Here is a 19,005-nt window from a genome sequence, read left to right as displayed (position 1 = left end):
GGAGGGATTGAAGAAGACCTCATGTCAGTATTCAACTCAGACTTTAATCCATTTAGTCTAGTGTTAGGAGAGCCTCCCTTTGTGGTGGGAGACCTTGCTTCAAGTCCCTCCCCTGATTCAGCCAATTCATTTGATTGCCGTTTTGATTTAAACATTTCAGATTCTGTTCAGTCTGAAGCAATTTCATTCTAAATCTTTCTGGAATGAGAGAAATGAAACTTCTTGCTGCTAGTACTAAACATTTTGCAACAGCCTTAGCTACATAGGGGGATTGTAGTCTGCCGTGTCTCTCTCCAGTGCGTCTCGTATGGGGATTCCTCTCTAGCCTCGCCGTTATTCTTAGGGATGAACAGTTGGATTACTGGAACGACTTTGGGTCGGTTCACCAGGGGGCCTCGCCTGCCACATCTTTGATGATGATTGTCTTCAGATTGGGAGGATAATGTTTTGGTCCCGTCTCCCCTTAGCGTCTCCCCTCGGTTGTTCCTGCTGTTCCGCCTTTGTGGGGCTCCAACCTCCCCTGCATCCCGCCTAGCGCCAACATTGACATCGTCACCTGCGTTGTTGAGGCTGATGTCCTGTGCCGTCTTTGATGCTTGGGTTCCTGGAATATGATGGCTGCCGGGTGTGGGAGATGTCACTATCCTGTGCGTTTCTCCCGGCCTTCTTCCTTTCCAATAATGTGTTGTCTGGCCTCAGCGCTGGTCCGTCCCCCAACCCATTGCCTCCGCCCCAGGCTTGGTACCTGCTGTCAGTCTGTCTCGCCTGTATCCCAGCTCCACCGAGTCATGCCAGGCTTCAGTCTCTGCTGGTGGTTTCTTCGGTCAATGCCAGCTCTGTAGCCAAATCCCTGGGCACTCTCTGGCCCTGAGCTATTGTGGAGACCCCTTCCCAGGGTAACCACCAGGCCCCCTCACTGGGATTGCTTGCCTTCCCTGGCCCCTCTGAGCTGGCTGGGGATGCCACTTCCGGTCCCCCCCGCTTGTCTTCTGCTGGGTTTTTTAACTTGGATCTGGGGGTCTGGCTGCCCAATTGATCCCAGCACGCTGTTATAAAGCGTGCCCGCACCAATGGGGCTATCGGCCCTGGCTCCTTCAGGCTCGACCATTTTTTTTTCCATTTTGTATTTTCCTGCGGTGGCTCTGCCTGCCGTGGTTTCACTTTCGCCACTTTTATCTCCCAGCACAGTCTCCTGTTGCCTCTGCTCTGTCTCAGGTAAGTCTTTTCCACAGGGATACAAGGGCAGATGGGGTTCCTAAAGCTACAGCCATATTTCTAACACTGTTATAAGAACCTGTGCAGAATAAATGTGAAGGAACATGAGAATTACTTTTCTCCACCAGGTCTCCTAACTAGTAAGACCAATTTTCAGGGAATTTTAATAGTGCAAATAAGGCTGAAGTCCTTTTTATACATAGTCTGAATCAAATCTTGCTGTATGTTACATATGCAGACTAACAGAGACCATACTAGTGGAGAAATATTCATTGACACTATTATTTGGAAGCAAGGTACTTTTCATTACCTACATCCAGGCTGCCTGGAAACATTAGAGTAAGTAGTGGTTGCCTGAACTTTAGGTAAGAGATTCAATATATTTTTAATCAAGTATTTAATTAAAATGTCCTTTCTTTGATAAATCTGAATAATCTGGACTTCTTGTGAACCCAGAGCCTATGGAAACAGGCCGGTTTCCAACTTGACTGTGAAACGGAGGCTGTAGATATTGGTAGTAATTTAGTTATTGGACAAAGAAAAGGATGGATCAGCTGCTTTTACCACTATTTATCTTGAGGCATTGTTGATTTTTTCTAAAACGTTTTGTAACAGTGGACAGTCAGCAACCTTTAATTTGGTATATGTCTCTACCATGGATACCTTGTAAAGTATAGTTCAGGCGAGTCACTGGCTCTTACGTGGCTCTTGCATGTAGGGTCCTACAGTAAACTATTTTGTTAGCATTTCTTCTCAGCGTGTAAAGTATAAACAGCCACTCAAGGAGATAATGATAAAGCATTTGGGGCTGTTGTGTCAGCAAACTGCTGATACCCTTCGGCTCTCTGTTCCCTTTCCATCAGTTCCAGGTTCTGCATTCTGATTGCGTTATGTAGCGTCTTACTGAGATAGGGGTTTGACTGAAACGAGCAGGCTCTGCTTTAGTCTAGGCAAGAGAGAAGTGATGCCTGTTGACAAAGGGAAATATTTAGAAGATCATTGATCATGTATCTGAATATCCATCTTCAGCTAAGATGATTTGCTGCCTAAATTCCCAGGTGATAGTGTCCTTGTCCAGCATTTCTCAACCTGTGGGTTGCAACCCAAAAGTGGATCACAAGAATATAGTAAAGGGTCATGAGCAAACTTTAAAAATGGATCAATAAACTTTAAAAATGGATTCTCCTTTAAAGGAGAAAAATGTGGGAAACTGTGTTTTTTCCCTTGTAGGCTGGCAGATTTCCAGCCTGCAAGTAGCTGCTTGGGGCTCCCCATGCCTCACACACACCCCACCCTGCTCCACACTCCCTCCCCTGGCCCCACACACTGAGGGGCTGGGGCCTGGGGGTGGGGGCAGCAGGTCGGGAGTGAGGGGCACTGGGTCGGGACTGGCCATTGATGTTTACAAATGGGTCCTGGTACAAAAAAGTTAAGAACCGCTACCCTAGCGTTCCTTTAACCCAGGGGCGATCAAAATGTGGTCCACGGTCCAGATGTGGCCCACCAGGCCATTCCATCCAGCCTGCGGGGTACCTGAAAAATTAGGAAATTAATCTTTATCTGCCCCTGGCTGCCTGTCATGTGGCCCTCGATGGCTTGCCAAAATTCAGTAAGCAGCCTTCCGCCCAAAATAATTGCCCACCCCTGCTTAATCCCTTCTCCCCACATCCTTACCATGTGGCTGCGACATTATTTCATTTCTATTCTGTTTTAGTAGTTAGTCCAACTTGGTTGCCTCCAGGCTAAAACTAATAACATGTTCTGCTTGAGATTACTTATGAAAACCACTTGGAAGCTTCAGCTAACGCATAATTCAGCTCTTCATGTTCCATATGGGATGAGCACTGTTTAGTGCCTAATGCCAGTGCTCAGTTCCACAGCAGAACAGTTAAGCTTGTTTTTAACTGTAAGCATGTAAGTAATCTCATTGACTTGAATGAGACTACTGGTATGTTAAGTTGAGCATGTTGCTTACATGTTTTGCTGGATTGGGGTTTATGTTCGAGTATTTTTCCCAGGGGTAATTCAGGCTGTTTGTGATGATCTGTACACCCTGAATGAGACTGAACCAGATTGGCTCAAAGATGTCCTCACACCTTGCATCTTATCACTGGTTTCAGCTGGGATGCTTGCTTTTTCAGTCCTAGGAACTATCAGTCCAAGAGTGGTGGCAAAGGTTTTTGATTTTGCAGAGAAGCTTTTTAATTTTGTTTGTGGGAAGTTGATGGGTGTTTGTTATGGCAGTGTGCAACATTGGGGCACTTTGTTGATAGGACTGTATTATTTCAATGCTTTTTATTTTGGTGCTTGAGTGCTGAGACAATAAGAGCTCTACAAGGTAATAACCAGGGATCCTGGTTTTCTCTGATTAAAAAAATCCACAATTTTTGGATTTAAAGAGTAGCCCAAAATCCATGTTTTTTTGTGATTAAAATGAAAAATGTGTATTTTGGGTTACTTTTTTTAATCTGAAAATTTGGGATTTTTTTTTTTATGAGAGAAAACCAGGATCCCTGGTAATAACATCATGATATGAAGAAACAACTCGTTGATATATGAAACTGGAATTTGGAGCTTTAGCCATATGCTGCGAAATACTGAGTAGCAACATTGCAACATCACCGTAGAAACCAGGAATGGTTCTTCAACAGATATCTTTTACCAGCTTTATTGAACTGACCAAATTTTGATAGCACGAGGCCTCAAGCAGAAAGGGTGTGCTGCAAGTTAGTACAGGAAGAAGTTGGAATGCCAGGAAAGAAGGCATAGAGTACCACTTTGTTCAAATCCTCTTGGGATATAGCTACTAGAAATTTATTAGGGTGCAAGCTGGCTGAGCATAACTTCTGCCAGGATAATCAAGGGGGTTGTTTCAAAGGATGTGCAGACTCAGTAGAAGAGGAGGATTTCTGAGGGGACTAAAATAGTTTTTATTTGTATTTAGGTAAATGTTGGATAAAGACTAGTACATGGTTCTTACTTTTGCATTGTTTTATCATCTAGGCTAGGGACAGAAGTTACATATAAAGTGATCAGTAACTGGCTTAAACCTGTAACATAGAAGTTCAGTGCATATAAACCAGTTTCAAAATGGCTGAAACTGGTTTAAGATAAACCTGATTGAATATAGTATCAGACTTAACTGATTTAGATCAAACTGGTTTATGAAACTTCTGTCCCAGACTCCTTTCTAGTTCAGCTTAAATCAGAGTCCCCAACATCCCTCCATTTCGCAGCCCTGGGCTAGGCTAAGCTGTCTGCTCCAGAGAGCAGGGCTAGTCCTGCCCCTCTGCTCCCTATCTGGAGTAGTGAGGGCTGGCTCACTGGCCTCACTGGTTGGCTCATTGGCCCCCCCAGGCAAACCCCTGCTGGGGCCTGGGGCTAGGGAGGGAGATTAAACTTCCCTTCCCCTGAGTACAAAGCTGCCCTGCCCTGCTTACTTAGTGCTGGCTGCAACTGTGGACAAAAATCCCAGAGGTACCTGCGGAGTCCTGCTGCTGTGAGTCTGGACTGCAAATCCCAGAGACCTTGGGGGCAGCAGGAGGAGGAAGCAAATACATAGCCCATGCTCGCTGCGTGCCAGAGAGCCATGCTTTAGAATCCCCTGGCTTGAGCCACTGCAGGCATGTGACTGCATTTCCTGAATCAAAAGTGAATGTCTGTTCATTTGCTTATTGGGTCAATCTTTGCAGCTTAGATTAACCTGCAAAGACTGAATCAGTTCAGCCTCAGGCTTTTTGACTATCTGTACTTAGCCATAAAATGCTCCTACTTCTATTTTAGTTTGTGATCAGCAAGATGTTTTGATGCAAACAATAATAAAAGCAAAGGTATAGGTGTAACCTTATGGTTAAACAAAAAAAAAGTTCTATAACTCCAGTGTCTTGCACTGTCCTGGTGTTGGTGAAAGGTTCTTCTTATTTTATACATACTACAATAATAGGGAAAGGAATGGCATGGCTTCAAGAGTGTATTTTTCACTGTTCTGCTATGCTTTTATTTCTTGATAGATGTTTAGGGCTATTTATTGAACCTGTAGGAACCATAACAGGTGTAATGGACAGGTTTGTAGTGGACAGGTCTGTATTGTCTTGGAGGGAGATGGTCAGTGGTGTCCCGCAGGGTTCGGTCCTTGGCCCTTTGCTGTTCAACATCTTTATCAATGATTTAGATGAAGATGTGGAAAGCACGCTGGCCAAGTTTACAGATGATACTAAGTTATGGGGAAAAGCAGTCATGCTAAGGGATAAGATGCGGATCCAACCGGACCTGAACAAGCTGGAAAGGTGGGCAGAGCAGAACTGGATCAATAAGGATAAATGCATAGTGCTTCACCTGGGGAGAAGTAGCCAGCGACATGAATATAAGTTAAAAGGAGATGTCCTGGCCAGCACGATGGCTGAAAGGGTCTTTGGGGTTATGGTTGATCACAAAATGAACATGAGCTGCCAGTGCGGTACTGTAGGGCTAATAGCATACTGGGAATGCATTAGCTGATGTGTTGCAAGCAGGGCTAAGGGAGCGATACTCCCTCTCTACTTGGCACTGGTGAGACCCCAGCTGGAGTGTTGTGTCTAGTTCTGGGCCCCACACTTTGAAAAAGATGTGGAGAATCTTGAAAAGGTCCAGGGAAGGGCTACAAGATTGATTAAGGGCCTGGAGGACAAACCTTACGAGGAAAGACTAATGGATCTGGGACTGTTTAGCCTGGGGGAGAGAAGACTGAAGTGGGGGGTGAAGGGAGGGACTTGGTGGCCATCTATAAGTATGTAAGGGGTGAGCATCAGGAGCTGAGAGAAAAATTGTTCACTAGGGTGCCCCAGGGGAGGACAAGGAGCAATGGCCATAAACTATTAGAGGATGGTTTCAGGTTGGTTGTAAGGAAGAACTTCTTTATGGTAAGGATGACCAGATTCTGGAATAGACTTCCCAAGGAGGTGGTGCAGTCCCCAACCTTGGAAATCTTCAGGAGGAGACTGGACAGACATCTTGCTGGGATCATCTGATCTCAGCAGTATTCCTGCCCAGAGCAGGGGGCAGGGTTGGACTTGATGATCTTTTGAGGTCCCTTCCAGCCCTTAATTTCTATGATTCTATGACCTTTACAGTAAGAATGATAAGGGTGATGACGATGATAATAGCAGTAAGACTAGATCCAGAAATGACCGAACCATGAAACAGTCTGACTTTACTGTCCTTGGATTTGGCCCATAATGTTGTTGATTATGTGGCTGTTTAATCACCGGGTGAAGAAAGTATGTTCCTATTCAATTTCTAGGATCCATTTCTTTTTTCCTAACAATCTGACATAAAACTATTTATCATTATTGTAAAAATCTTAAAACTTGTTTCAAATGTATGTTAAAGTTCTGATCAAGTAAGGGCATTAATATATGCAGAACCTTGGAGCCACACAATGTCTTGTTAATGTTGGTGGTATTTTGAACAGAAGTCCATTGGAGGATCAAAGTCTAAGATAAAAACTTGTAAGTGATAAAGATATACGTCTGGAATTTAGAACAAATGCATAAAGGCATAGATTATGGCAACTCATCCAGCAATTAGTGTAGTCGTGTACAGAGACCTTGCTTAGGGTCTCTCTTGGGGTTGAGACTAACATCAGATTATTTTCTGTTTAATTCCAGTGTATTGATAGATACTGGTTCACATTATGGGGAAACACAGTTAAGAATTGAAAATATTTTGGTATTCCTGAGTGATAAGCCCAGTGACGTGTCTGAAGTGACCCTTCTGTCTCTGTCCTCCTGTGGCAACTTGATAACAACATCATGAAGTTGTTTCAAAAGTAATTTCTTTTATTAAAACAGTTAAGTCTGAGACATTCAGTAGTAGTAAGTCAGAGCTTTGTGTTTTAAATTCTAAAGACCTGGACACATAACACCAGCGCAAGTGGCATAAAAGTGTATCTGCATGATGTATAGACCTATTAGAATCTGGTGTAGAATAACCCTGGGGAAAAAAACGGGGGTACAAATACTTTGGTATAAAACACACTGGGGCAAGTGTTGTCTGTCCAGGCTAGCCATTTGCTCAATGCAGACAGGCCATTCTGGTGGACAGAGGAGAAGGGACTAGGGCAAATGTCCTCTATCCAATATGGACCCTGGTGTAATTTACATCTGTTTAGAAACTGATGTACATTTCATTAGCGTTAAAATATTACGCGTCTAGTCTTTATGCCTGTAGAAGTTCTGGCATCATATTTAAAATGGTGTCATATTACAAAATATAATTTTGTCCCAGGTATTTTATTTTAAAGGAGAAATGAGAAAAGATTATCAAAGGACTTCTAACTTGCAGCTACAGCAGCTGTTTTTGGGTGCCAGGTTCCTGTTGTACACTTTGTAGCATTGGGTCCATCACACAAAATGTTCATACCCAATGAAGTGTTTGGGAGGAAAAACATCTAAAATTAAGTGTTTGCATTTTACAAAAATATTGCTATAGTCTTTCTTCTTAGAAACATACATTATTATGTCGGTGTAAGAAAGTTGATGGTGCTGGATTTGGTAACAGTAGACAACTATTTTGCTGAAATTAAGTCCTTTTTTCTCCCCTTTGTCCCTCTATATTTTCAGAAGTACAGTCTAAATCCAGTTAAAAAAACAGGATACAATTCTTTAATGCTTGCATGCAATGGTGGTGATATGTCCATGTTTTTTTTTCCTGTTATTGCATTATAGGTTTAAAGAAGCCTAAACATAGGTATTTATATGTGGTTAATAAAGACTTCCCAAGATAAACTGGTAAATATATCCTTAATACTCAAGTGAAAACTGAAGTGAAAGGTAAAACTTTTAAGAACCATGTCATCCATCAATGGTTGCAAGTAACTGCTCTTCTCAATTAGGAATTATGTTCTGGCATCAGTGAAAGAATAAACATTAAGTGCTGACTTTCTAGGGAATGTATCTAGTAGTTAAACCGATCACCCGAAAATCTGGATTATATTCCTGGTTCTACATCTATTTCTCTGTACTTTTTGCTACTCAAAAGGATATTCTGCCTCTGAATTTTTACGTGTGTGCTGGTTTAGAAATGCTTTCTGTTAATAACTCTACATATTTTATTGAGAGAGAAACATCATGTCAGTAGGCTTTACACATTAGCTTCTATTCTTCTTTGTTATGCCTGTAGCCTCTGGTGACATAACTGATGATTATGTGCCCTTTACTTACACCTTTGATTATTTGCATGCGAAGTCTGACAGCAAATTAAATCATCTCTTGCAAGTTAAGGAGGTTTTCACATTTGCAACATGGAAATGAGTATTGTTGTTCATTTGGCTGGGGTAACTGTTTTCAAACAAAATACTTTTCTTGGAGAGCTAATTTATCTGGTAGGAGAGATTAAACTACTTTATTGTGCTACTGCATCCTTTATTTTGAATGTCAGCATACAAACTGCGGGGTGGCCAAGGTGCAACAAGATGGTTTCAGCCCAACTCTTAGCAGGCATGTTTATATGACTCATGTTACTAACAGTCACGTGTTCTGAGACAGAGGCTTAGGACTAAATGGTCATGGAGGTAACGGGTTATGGAGTAGGAACATTGTGATGCAGGCAGGGCATGGTGCTGTCATAGCCTGCTGTTTCTGGGAAACCTCAGACACAAACTGATTTAAAAATGAGAACTATTGAAGTATTAAATACTAGAGTTAGAAAAATTATTTTGTTTACAGATGTAGTTCCCACTAATAGAACTGTGATGAATGCATCTACTTAGGGCTATAATTATTCTCTTGGGGTGTATAACTGCAAATTAAACCATCGCATGTAAGCGGGGAGATTCATATATTTGCATAATCTTGCATTTCCCAACTTTTTGGAAGAGAAGGATTGAGTAATTATATTAGATTCTTAGATATTATGTCATTGGCTTTCGGGAGTTTGGGAAACTACAATAGACACTCTGTCCCTGGGCTGCTGGATTTCTGTAAAGTTAGGAAGGTGAGCACATGACATGCTCCTTCCTATTAGGTTTCTTGACAGCATGGAAAGAGAGCAGCAGTTTCATTCTCCATGTCTTACTCTACGGTAAAAGCAAACCAGAGATTCTGTAGCCCTTCCATGTATATAAATAACAGTTAATAATCATCACAATTGGGAGCAGGATTTAGCCAAAAGGCAATAAGAAACTTTCCTTTTGACTTGAATGGGTACAGTGTATAATATAATATAATATAATATAATATAATATTTCATAACCGATTGCCCTACATCTAATATATATCTGTGTTTTAGGAGATGCCTTAATTTAATACAATCTAAGGAAGTATACAGAAAACATTAAAATATGTGTGTCTAAATCTAGCGTCTTAAATCTGTAGATCGGTACCTAAATATGGATGTTAGGTCCTAACTTTAGGTTTCTGTTTTTGAAAATGTTCGCCCATATTGTAATGCTATCCCTTTTGAATACATTTCTCAGCTCTTTCTAATCAGTTTGCTGAGTGAGTCACATAATCACAAAAAGTGAGTCACGTTTTTAGATTGTGAAGAAAATGTATTACAGCTTATCACTGCCAGATCCATTTTAGCCACATCTACCTATTATTATTGTTGGATCCCCTAGAAATTAGGGAGATAGAAGCACATACCCCTGAAAGAAGCTGTTTACATTCCTAAGTTGCATTTCTCTCTCTCTCTCTCTTTTTTTCTATTGTACTGAGTAGTTCTTTGCATGTTCTAATTTGCCATGACGTGGTCACTGCTGTTTCCTTCCTGCTGCTTACAAGCCTGTGCTAGAGATAAGGATAAGTTTACAGTGCATTTTGAGAAAAGAAGCTGAAGATCAACTTAGTGTAAGAACTAAAGGCTTTCTGATTTTAGATGGTTTTTAAATACACTTTACTTTTTAAGAACTCTGAATTTGCTTTATCTATTCCACTATGCAGAGTTATCCAAGATAAAGTAGCATTTAACTGGCAAAATAACAGCTTGGCAAGTTGGATCTGTAAATGAGGAGGAGGAGAAGGTGATAGTACTTTGTGTATCCAGTAGCTGATTAGATTATTCTGGGTTTTTGTTTTGCTTTGAATTTTCTCTTTGGTACGTCAACTGAAAAATACATCTTAAATAATTAGCATAGCTCTTTGGGTTAGTTAGCAGTTACTAAAATATGCTACCTTATTTTTATTTTAATTTGGAACATTTTGAAATTAGTGTTCTGATTCCTGAAGTAAACCAAACAAACAGTTTTCTAAGCCAGTGAAATAGTTTGGTTTTTTGTTTGCAGAAATAAGATCAGTAAAAGCACAGAAGTAGCTAGCTTTATGAGATCAAGAGGTATCTCATGTATGAGACCGAACAAACGCTTGTATAGCCAGTACTATTATTTATAGTTAAGGCAATTGCTTATTAATTGTAATTTTTTTGTTGTTTTTCAGTGGTGACAGGTTATCCGAGTGAAAAGAACAATTCAGGAAAGGATTTCCCTGGTATGTTTATCTTTGAGAAGAGAAGAGCTCAAGAAGATTGACTGTCCAAGAATTATTAGCCCAGACACCTGATTTATTTCATGACCTTGTTTTTCTGCCCGACTGGGTTTTGGTGATAGTCTCCATCCTGCTACATTTAAGAGGATTTTTTTAATGTGGAACTGAGACCTTGGAATGCTTTATTATGGCAGCAATTGTACAACAGAATGAGCTTGTGTTTGAATTTGCCAGCAACGTCATGGAGGATGAACAACAGGTATGGTACATTAAAAGAGACCATATTGGTATAACTTAATTTAATGTATATTCTGTAGAGTTTATTTAAAAAAAATGATTTGGTTATTGCTGTAGCTGACCTTTTCAGTGTTTCGAAAGCTTACTGTTTCTTCCTGAACTGTGGGTGAGCAAAACAGAAATTAGTTCAAGCAGTTGTGACTTCTGTGGTATTGCAGAAACAAAATATTTAGGACAAGAGCATCCTTTGCTAGTGGTTATTAAATGCTTACAGATCTGTGTCAATAGAACCCACTACTTGATACAGAACTTCGGTGGGGACCCTAATGTTTTGGTCTGTTTAGAGAGAGGTAGTTTAATCTATCTAATATGCTTAAATGAGATTATAAATATAGATAGCTTCAACTCCGCAAATGGCTTGAAAAACTAATAGAATGTTATATTGGACACTATGTGAACTTTACAGGTCATTTTCTGAACTGTATTGCTGAAGGGGTTGTTAGCTACTCAAATGCATTTGGGAATTTAAGTTCTAATAATTATTAAGGTCGATACGTGAAACATAAGGAACCACATACGTTTCCTTCATTACGTGCTTCTTTAGTAGATCTATTCTAAAGCATGTCCTATGCCTTAATGTACCCGAGAGTACAGTGAAGTAGTCCTTAAATACACATTGTACCTAGTAGCCTATGTTAGGGAACGGCAAGAGTATTTCCTTTTAAGATTTCAAACCCTTTTAAAGGTAGGCTTTGTTATTTCATAAAGAAACATTTTGGTAACATAGAATCAGAAAGGCAGCTTTCAAAGAGTTACTAAATACTGTTGAGCTTACTGATCATATTTTTGAGTTTTCTGATAATATTTTTCTAGTTTCTGAAAAGCACCTTTTTCCTGTCCTTCTAAAATAATATTTGTTTTGTAATCTTGCCTCTGACTTTTTTTTTTACATGACCTGCCATTTGACTGTGATTGGCTAGTACTTATTAACAATGTCACGTGTTAGTTTCAATGAACTGAGTGCCCTCTGTTTAAACTGTTAACTCAATTTTGGGTGGAGCTGTCAATGCAGCTTCCTTTCCTATATTTTCACACAGCTCATGGTAGCCTAGGGGATCACATATAGTGGACAGCACTAGTTTAAACCTCATTTATTACAACTATTTATTGTTTTTTTTCCTGTTCTTCCCCACCCAGGCAATGGGAGAGAGGTGGGATGCTGAGGAGGGGAGAGACGTTTCATTCCAGTTTAATTGAAACAAGAAATGAGTCTGACATGTATTCATTCTGTTTAGGTCCCTGGCACACATTCATTTAAAGTTGCCATAGGATCTGATCCCCAGTACCAATAGCTGCATCTTCTGCCATGCCACATATGCATTTGCTTTTGGGATCAGATCCCAGCCTCACCCTTTCCACTTGTTGGTGCAGGAGAAGACCAGGATCATAATCCTGATTCCCTCCTACAGCAGCTGGCTGGAAACTGGGTGCCTGTAGCCTGGTGTGACTCAGGGCTGTCTGGAGGCAGCGGCTAAAAGTCAGATGACTGTCAGCAGCTGTATTGGGTCAGCCGTAGACATGCCAGACATTCAGTTTAAGGTGCCATATGAACCAACCATAAAAATTATATGTGGAACATTTTTATGGCTGGTTTGCCGTTTTATGGTGCCTTAAACTGGATTTATGTATGGCATCTTTGGCATTTATGCTGAGATTAACATGCTAATTGTGGCATAAATATAACAAGCATTGGCGCCTTTACAGATGCATTGTGCTTATCTCCATTTCTGTAGATACCCACATAAAGTTCTTTAAAGAATAATCAAGTTGCAGATATTTCTGGAGGAAACTTAAGACCTCTTAAAAAAAATCTCCAACTCCTGAAGAAATTTTGTTTAGGCATTAATCTTGTAGCTCCAATAATTTGGGGTTACAAGATGGAGAAACATGGAGCCTGCTGTAATGATAACCAAATCAAGGTTGTGGCTGAAAAAGTGAATTCCCAAGGGACCATTCTGCTGCAAGCTTCTTCCAGTCGAGCATGCTGAATAGTGCAGGTGGCAGAGAGGAGGATAAATGTAAGGATGGTCATTGTGAGGAGGGCAAGTCTTATAAAAAAGGGGAGTTTTGTTCTATAGTAAAAGATTGAGATGGTTATGGTAGGCTTTAAAAGAGCAGGGACATGTAATACTATATTGTTGCAAAAAGACACTAGATGTATCAGGATGTATTTATACCAGAGAGACTGCTATAAAACTGTGGACCTGATGTATTAGAGACAGCATTGCTAAGTTTTGAGATTTGAGATAACTGATAAGGATAAAAATTGGTATTTTTGCTTATAATACGGGACCAGTGCTTAAAAACTTTCAGCTCTGAAAGTGCTTTTCATTGGTCCAAAAAATGTTTTTCTAGTCCGGACGGGTTATGAAATGTGGGTGTCACTTAATATTTTAAATTATTTTTGCTGTGTTGTTGAAAGCTAGAATTTCAGAATTGAAGTAGTGTAGGTAAGTTATTTATTTATTTATTATTTATTTTAAAAGCCATGTGGTCTTTCTGTAGTGTCTCATCCTGCCAGGAATTTTGGAAAAGTCTTAAGGGTCTACATTCTAGTTGCATTCATGTTTATTATTTATTTTGCTAATGTCTAACGTAGACAGTCTAAATCTACGTGTTATGAATCATTTACTAGAAAGCATAATCCAGGAAGCATGGACTCAGACAGTGACATATAGTGCTGGGGGTTGGATTTGTAAATGAGTTCACTTAAACAGGAAATATAATTCAGGCACTACTGGGTTTGTCCACTTCTACTTAGGGAATACTGATCTATGTCTATATCTGTAACTTTTTTTTTTTTTGCTGTTGCAGCACCTAGTTGTGTAGTGTGGAAATGTGACCAGGGACAAATAACAAAAATCCCTTCATAGTCTGAGAGTGGGAAGACTTAGTTTGGACTTACTATACTAGTAGATCCTGTTGCAACACTGCACAAATCACATGTAAATAGGGAAGATTTGGGTTATTTTGAGGGGAGGTAGAAGGGAGTACGTTTAGTCTGATACTGGGCAATAGCTTCTGCAGGCTCCATTGTAGGCTCAATTGCCTTCTCGCATAGCTCTTGTTCTAGTCTTGACTCCATTCTCTCTCGTCCTCTCTTACTATTTGCTATCTCACAGTTGGTCAAGAAGTTGCTGGCATAGATGATCCTGCGTCGAACAGGAGGTTAGATTAGATGGTCTCTTGAGTTCCCTTCCAGCCTATTTTCCTATGATTTTACCTTATGGCAGCCACAGTTTTTCAAGTAGTACTCCAGACTCTCCATCTCTGGATCAGGCCTGGTACTTCTTGTAGTATGTTGCTAATGTCTTAAGTGCCACTTCTGGCTTTTTGTACTTCTTCTAGGAGGGATCTCAACAGAAGCAGTCCCTTCACTAAACAGGTGGCCTGTAAAGACTTCTGAGGGGTTATGTATGACACAGAATAAGAGAAAAGTGAATGCAAGTACATTAGACATTGCATGTCTTAACTTCTGTCCCTGCTGTGTCTTGCCCTCAGTGCTCTCCTTTACTTTTGTGGAGAATCAATTTCTATCTTTCTGTCCTTGCATCTCTAGTATCATAGGGCCTCTGTGGTAGGCAACCATTTTACTTCCCCTTTCTGAGCAGGTTCTCCTTCAGACATGTTTTGAATTCCTTCCCCTGTTTTGTTGGTGCAGCTGTGAGCCCTCTGAAAGGGAGAAGCAGAAGTCAAAAGCCAAGGTCTAATGTTCTGTCTCTGTATGAAGGTAACTTCCCTGTTCAGAAAGCTACAATGAAGGGGTGTCCTTTTATTTCTCCACTTTTATGAGGATTTCCAGGACATTATTAAGACGTTCTGGATAAACCTGATGCCGCCATCTCCAAGGCAGTGTGCAGCATTTAGCTGATTTCCAAGGAATGGTGAATTTCTCGTGAGAGTATGTATAATGAACATATAGGCAGCCTCTCAACTGGACTATCTTATGGTTCAGGCAAGTGTCTATCTAGGAGTCTGAGCCATTTTCCAGAAGTCACAAAGGTCATCTCAGCTAGTTCTCCCTGTGACTCACTTCAGAAGTAATACCAACAGCACTGATAATAAAAAAAAACAACCTTTCAAGGTCTGAGGTCTGAATCACGTGGCCTTGTTGGATTAAAAGCAAGTGCTGAATATATGGGTCAATCTCTGGCCCAGTTCTTCTGTGCAGTATCTTTCTGTTCATATTCAAGTTGGTGTCTTTCTTGCTTACCAGTAGCTCACTAACAGAAGACATCTGTGACAATGGACATGAGAGTTTTACCCAAGTGGCACATTGCCTTTTAGGAAAGAGATTTTCTGGAAAAGCACTGGATCACCCTGGCAGGACTCACATAGTGAGAAGACAAACTTTCCAGAATTGGAGAAGTCCCCTTCTTTCTCTTTCACTTGCCAGGCCACTTTAGTTTTTGTGAATCTCTTTCTTTAAGGCCCTTACAATTCTCAGTACGAGATACCTTATAGGATAAGCATATAAGAAACAGAAGCTATTATGTAAGCATCTATAAAGAAATGTTTCAATGTCAGGGAAGGAAGTCATCCCCTCTTTTCCCCATTACCCTCTCAAGAAGGAGACAGATTCCAACTTTCTCCATTTACAATGGGTTGGATCATGGAGAATTATTGGTATTTTCCATCAACTGGAAGATATGTACCCCTGGGGGTTTGGGATAAGTTAGTCTTACACCTCAAAGCAGAAACACTTTGTAATGGTCTCCTCTATGCCATTTATAGTGTGTAGCAGGACTGGCCTCTGAGGGTGGCAGTGTTAAACCTGCCTTACTTCAGCTCCCCAGTTTACCCCTTTGTAAACGCCAAGGCCTGCTACACCTTGATGTATATGCTATGTGAATTAGGAGGCTGCTTCCGAGTCCTGGAGTATTTCTGGTTGCATCTGATGGATCTGGGAAAACCTTAATTCCTATTTGTCTCTCTCAAGACCCTTAGTCCAGTACCAAAACTTTATATATCCTGATGGCACAAATCCTGGCCTGTATACCCTGCTCATGGCCCTACTTGCTCTATCTGTGCCTTATGGCACTAAATTGCCTTAGGGATGTTAATTGTGTCCTCCAGCTGCCGCCATAGACACGGCCATGCCTTGGCGTCATCCTTATGCCCATGCCTTGGCGTCACTTAGTCATCCTTCACACAGCCTGTTGGCTTCTCCCTGTTGGTGTCAGTCTGTTTGGACCCCTTGTCCCTATCCTCTTTGGTACTAGGCTGCCCTGGCCCTTTGCATGGTTGCTTACTCGCTGCCTGAGAACTACTTAACTTTCCCCTACAGTACCCACTGGGCCCCAGACTCTTGAGGGGCTCTGTCCTGGCCTCAGTCCTGACAGTATTGAGCACCTCTCAGGGAACTTCACCTACATCCTCCACCAGCCCTGTTGCCATATCCTAAAATCTCCTGTTTAACAGCCTACAGCAGTGGTACTCGAGCTTTAGGCCCGAGTGCCAGGGCCTGGCTCTGCCTCCCTTCAGCTCCCAACATGCAGATTTCTCATTTTAATGGAGAAACACATGGATTTTCAACTTTTGCAAAGAGCTCTCTGCAGGCTGGCAGAGTTCCAACCTGCAAGGGCCTAGGAGAGCAAGAGGAGGGCGGTGAGGCAGGAGATGCCATGTGCTTGTAGATGAACATGGCCACCAGGCAGCCTAGACAGCAGCTCCAAGTTTTGTTGGGGAGGAGGGGATTGAGGCCCCCATAGTGAGGGAGGGAGTTGGGCAGAGCTGGGGTTGGGGATGCTGCCCAGCTGGGCGGTGCATGGGGCTTGGGGCCTGGGCTGGAATGCACGGTCGCAGGGCCCCGGTGGGGAGTGGGATGAGGTTGCAGGCGGCTTGTCTGGGAGGGGAGGGGCTGGCTCCTCAACACTGCATGCACTCCTGGGGGAACAGGGGACACACGTGTCCCTCAGATCTGCGCATGAGGCAGGGCTGGGTTGGGGGCTGGCCACTGCAGGCTTGGGACTCCCCTCCCTGCTGCCCTTCTCCTCAGTGGCCCAGTGGGTGGGACCCGGCATGGCAGGGCCAGGAGGTGAAGTTCCTTGCTGCTACAAGTCCCATGCTTCCCTGGTGAAGTGCCCTCTGCCTCCCCCAGCAGCAGTGGGGGTGGCAGGGTTTGACCCCTCGCTGCTGCTGGGTGGGCAGAGTGCGCCTTGCCAGGGCAGTGCAGGGCATGCAGCAGCAAGGAATTTCCCCACCTGGCTTCACTCTGCTCTGCTGCGCCAGATCCCAGCTGCTAAGCACAGAGGCAGGGGGAGGACAGCCTGCACTCACCTCCGCCACCCCATGGCTCCGCTTTAGCCCTGCCACCTGTGGGGGAGGGGGAGCCGGACTTTGTGCTCTGCTCCCTGCTTGGGCGGCCGCAGCAGCTGCTGTCTCCTGTGCTGCTGTGGGAGGCTGCAGACCCAGGTCCCTGGCCCTGACAGCTAGGAGCCCCCTCCAGCAGGGCTGAGGTGGTGGGGGGCGAGGGTCAGGAGGGCCAGGGGACTGTGGCTTGGGAGTGAGGGGCCTGAACCTGAGTCCTGGTGAGTGAAGGGGGCAGTGGGAGCTCTGATGCATGGAGCCATGATAAAAAACCCCCCAAATCAAATACCAAATTTTATAGGTATTTAAAACGTATTTTATTATAGTGATTGGGGCACTGGTAGGCTTCCAAATTGCATAAAAATTGTAAATATATCAGTAAAACATTGTGTTCAATTGATACCTCTCTCTCTCTCTCTCTCTCTCTCTCTCTCTCCTATATATATATATATAGTGTTGTTTCATTTTAATTGTGGATTTTGAGTTTTTTATCAGAGGATTTGCAGGCTTTAAAAAAAAAAAAAAAAATCAAAGAATTTGCAATTTTTAAACAGAAAACCAGGATGCCTGCTTTTTATATCTCCCAGGGCTCCACCTCTTCTGGTCATGTGATCTCCTGACCAATTGCAGCAGTGTTCCCTCAAAGCTGGCCCTCATCTTCTGCAGTTTGCCTTCCTACTTGTCTAGAACACTAACCTATTGCCTTGCAGCTGGCTCTGAAGTAGCTAGCTATCTTCCAGCTCTACAGCTTTTGGCTTCCCCTTGTTGCTTTTCCTCCTGCAGCTCCCCCTGCCTCAGCTGACTACATCAAATTGCAGCCTTCTAATGCTGCCTTCTTATTGTCTAAGTAGAAGGGATTAAGAAAGCCTGGTACACATCACTACCTACTGTGAAATCTACTATAGTCAGCTCCTTTATTTAGATAGTATTTATTCTAGATATCTTATGTGAAATCCTGGTCCTGAAGATGTCAGTAGCAAAAATCCCATTTATTTCAATAGGACCAGGATGTCACATCTTATCTCTGTTTTTTGGGGGTGGAGTGGGGTGTGCAGCAATGAAGTAGGCTGTGGGAGAAAGTTATAAACTTTTTTATATGACTAGATACTTTGATTTCATTTACAGGTTATAATAAAACTGGATATTTCCTTTTTTTTTTTTTTTTTCCCATTATGTGCTGTCTGGTGAACTCACACTCACTCCTGTGCTAGTGCATTAGAAATGCTTTTTTCCCCTAGAGAAGCTTATGCTTTGTAAGCCTGGTATTAAATTTAGGAATGTAATTCAGTATGTTAGTTGAATAATTATACTTTACCTGAAAAATAGATTGGCCTTAACTGAACACTATTTTTCCCCTGTCCATAATTCCCACTGTGTGTAAGCATGAAAGGAGGATGTAGTAAATCTGAGTTCTGACATTCTTAATGTGTACAAGGTCATTTGTATGATTTACAACAACTGAACTACCAGCAGTCTTGTACTCTTTTAGGATCCATGTATTTTTTCCTTGACATTGTTGAGAAAGTTTTGGAAATGTTGAGATAAAATTGTACCTTTCCATTGTGACTTACATATCAGTATATTTTAATAACAGCTTCTTCTGAAAGGAGATTTTATATGTGAACTTTGCAACTGGCTGCAGTCACTGTGCAAAGAAAATATTTTAGCCATTAACACCGAAGAACTTTTTTGAAATATGTCATTTTTTTCATGAAAGCTTAAAACT

At 42.0% G+C, this 19,005-nt stretch overlaps 1 protein-coding gene across 1 annotated transcript in view; it reads left to right on the top strand.

The window, feature by feature from the left end:
* Positions 1-19,005, top strand: part of ELF1 (E74 like ETS transcription factor 1) — a 119,087-nt gene that overhangs the window by 58,819 nt on the left and 41,263 nt on the right. The window contains 1 exon segment of the mRNA XM_025196154.1: positions 10,626-10,932. Within this exon segment, the coding sequence (XP_025051939.1) occupies positions 10,861-10,932 (72 nt within the window). The 5' untranslated portion in view covers positions 10,626-10,860.

This window comes from Alligator sinensis, unplaced genomic scaffold (assembly GCF_000455745.1).
Source record: "Alligator sinensis unplaced genomic scaffold, ASM45574v1 scaffold59_1, whole genome shotgun sequence".
Classification (NCBI taxonomy): Eukaryota; Metazoa; Chordata; order Crocodylia; family Alligatoridae; genus Alligator; species Alligator sinensis.
The sequence above is the reverse complement of the archived record's forward strand: the minus strand, read 5'-3'. Positions and strand labels throughout refer to the sequence as shown.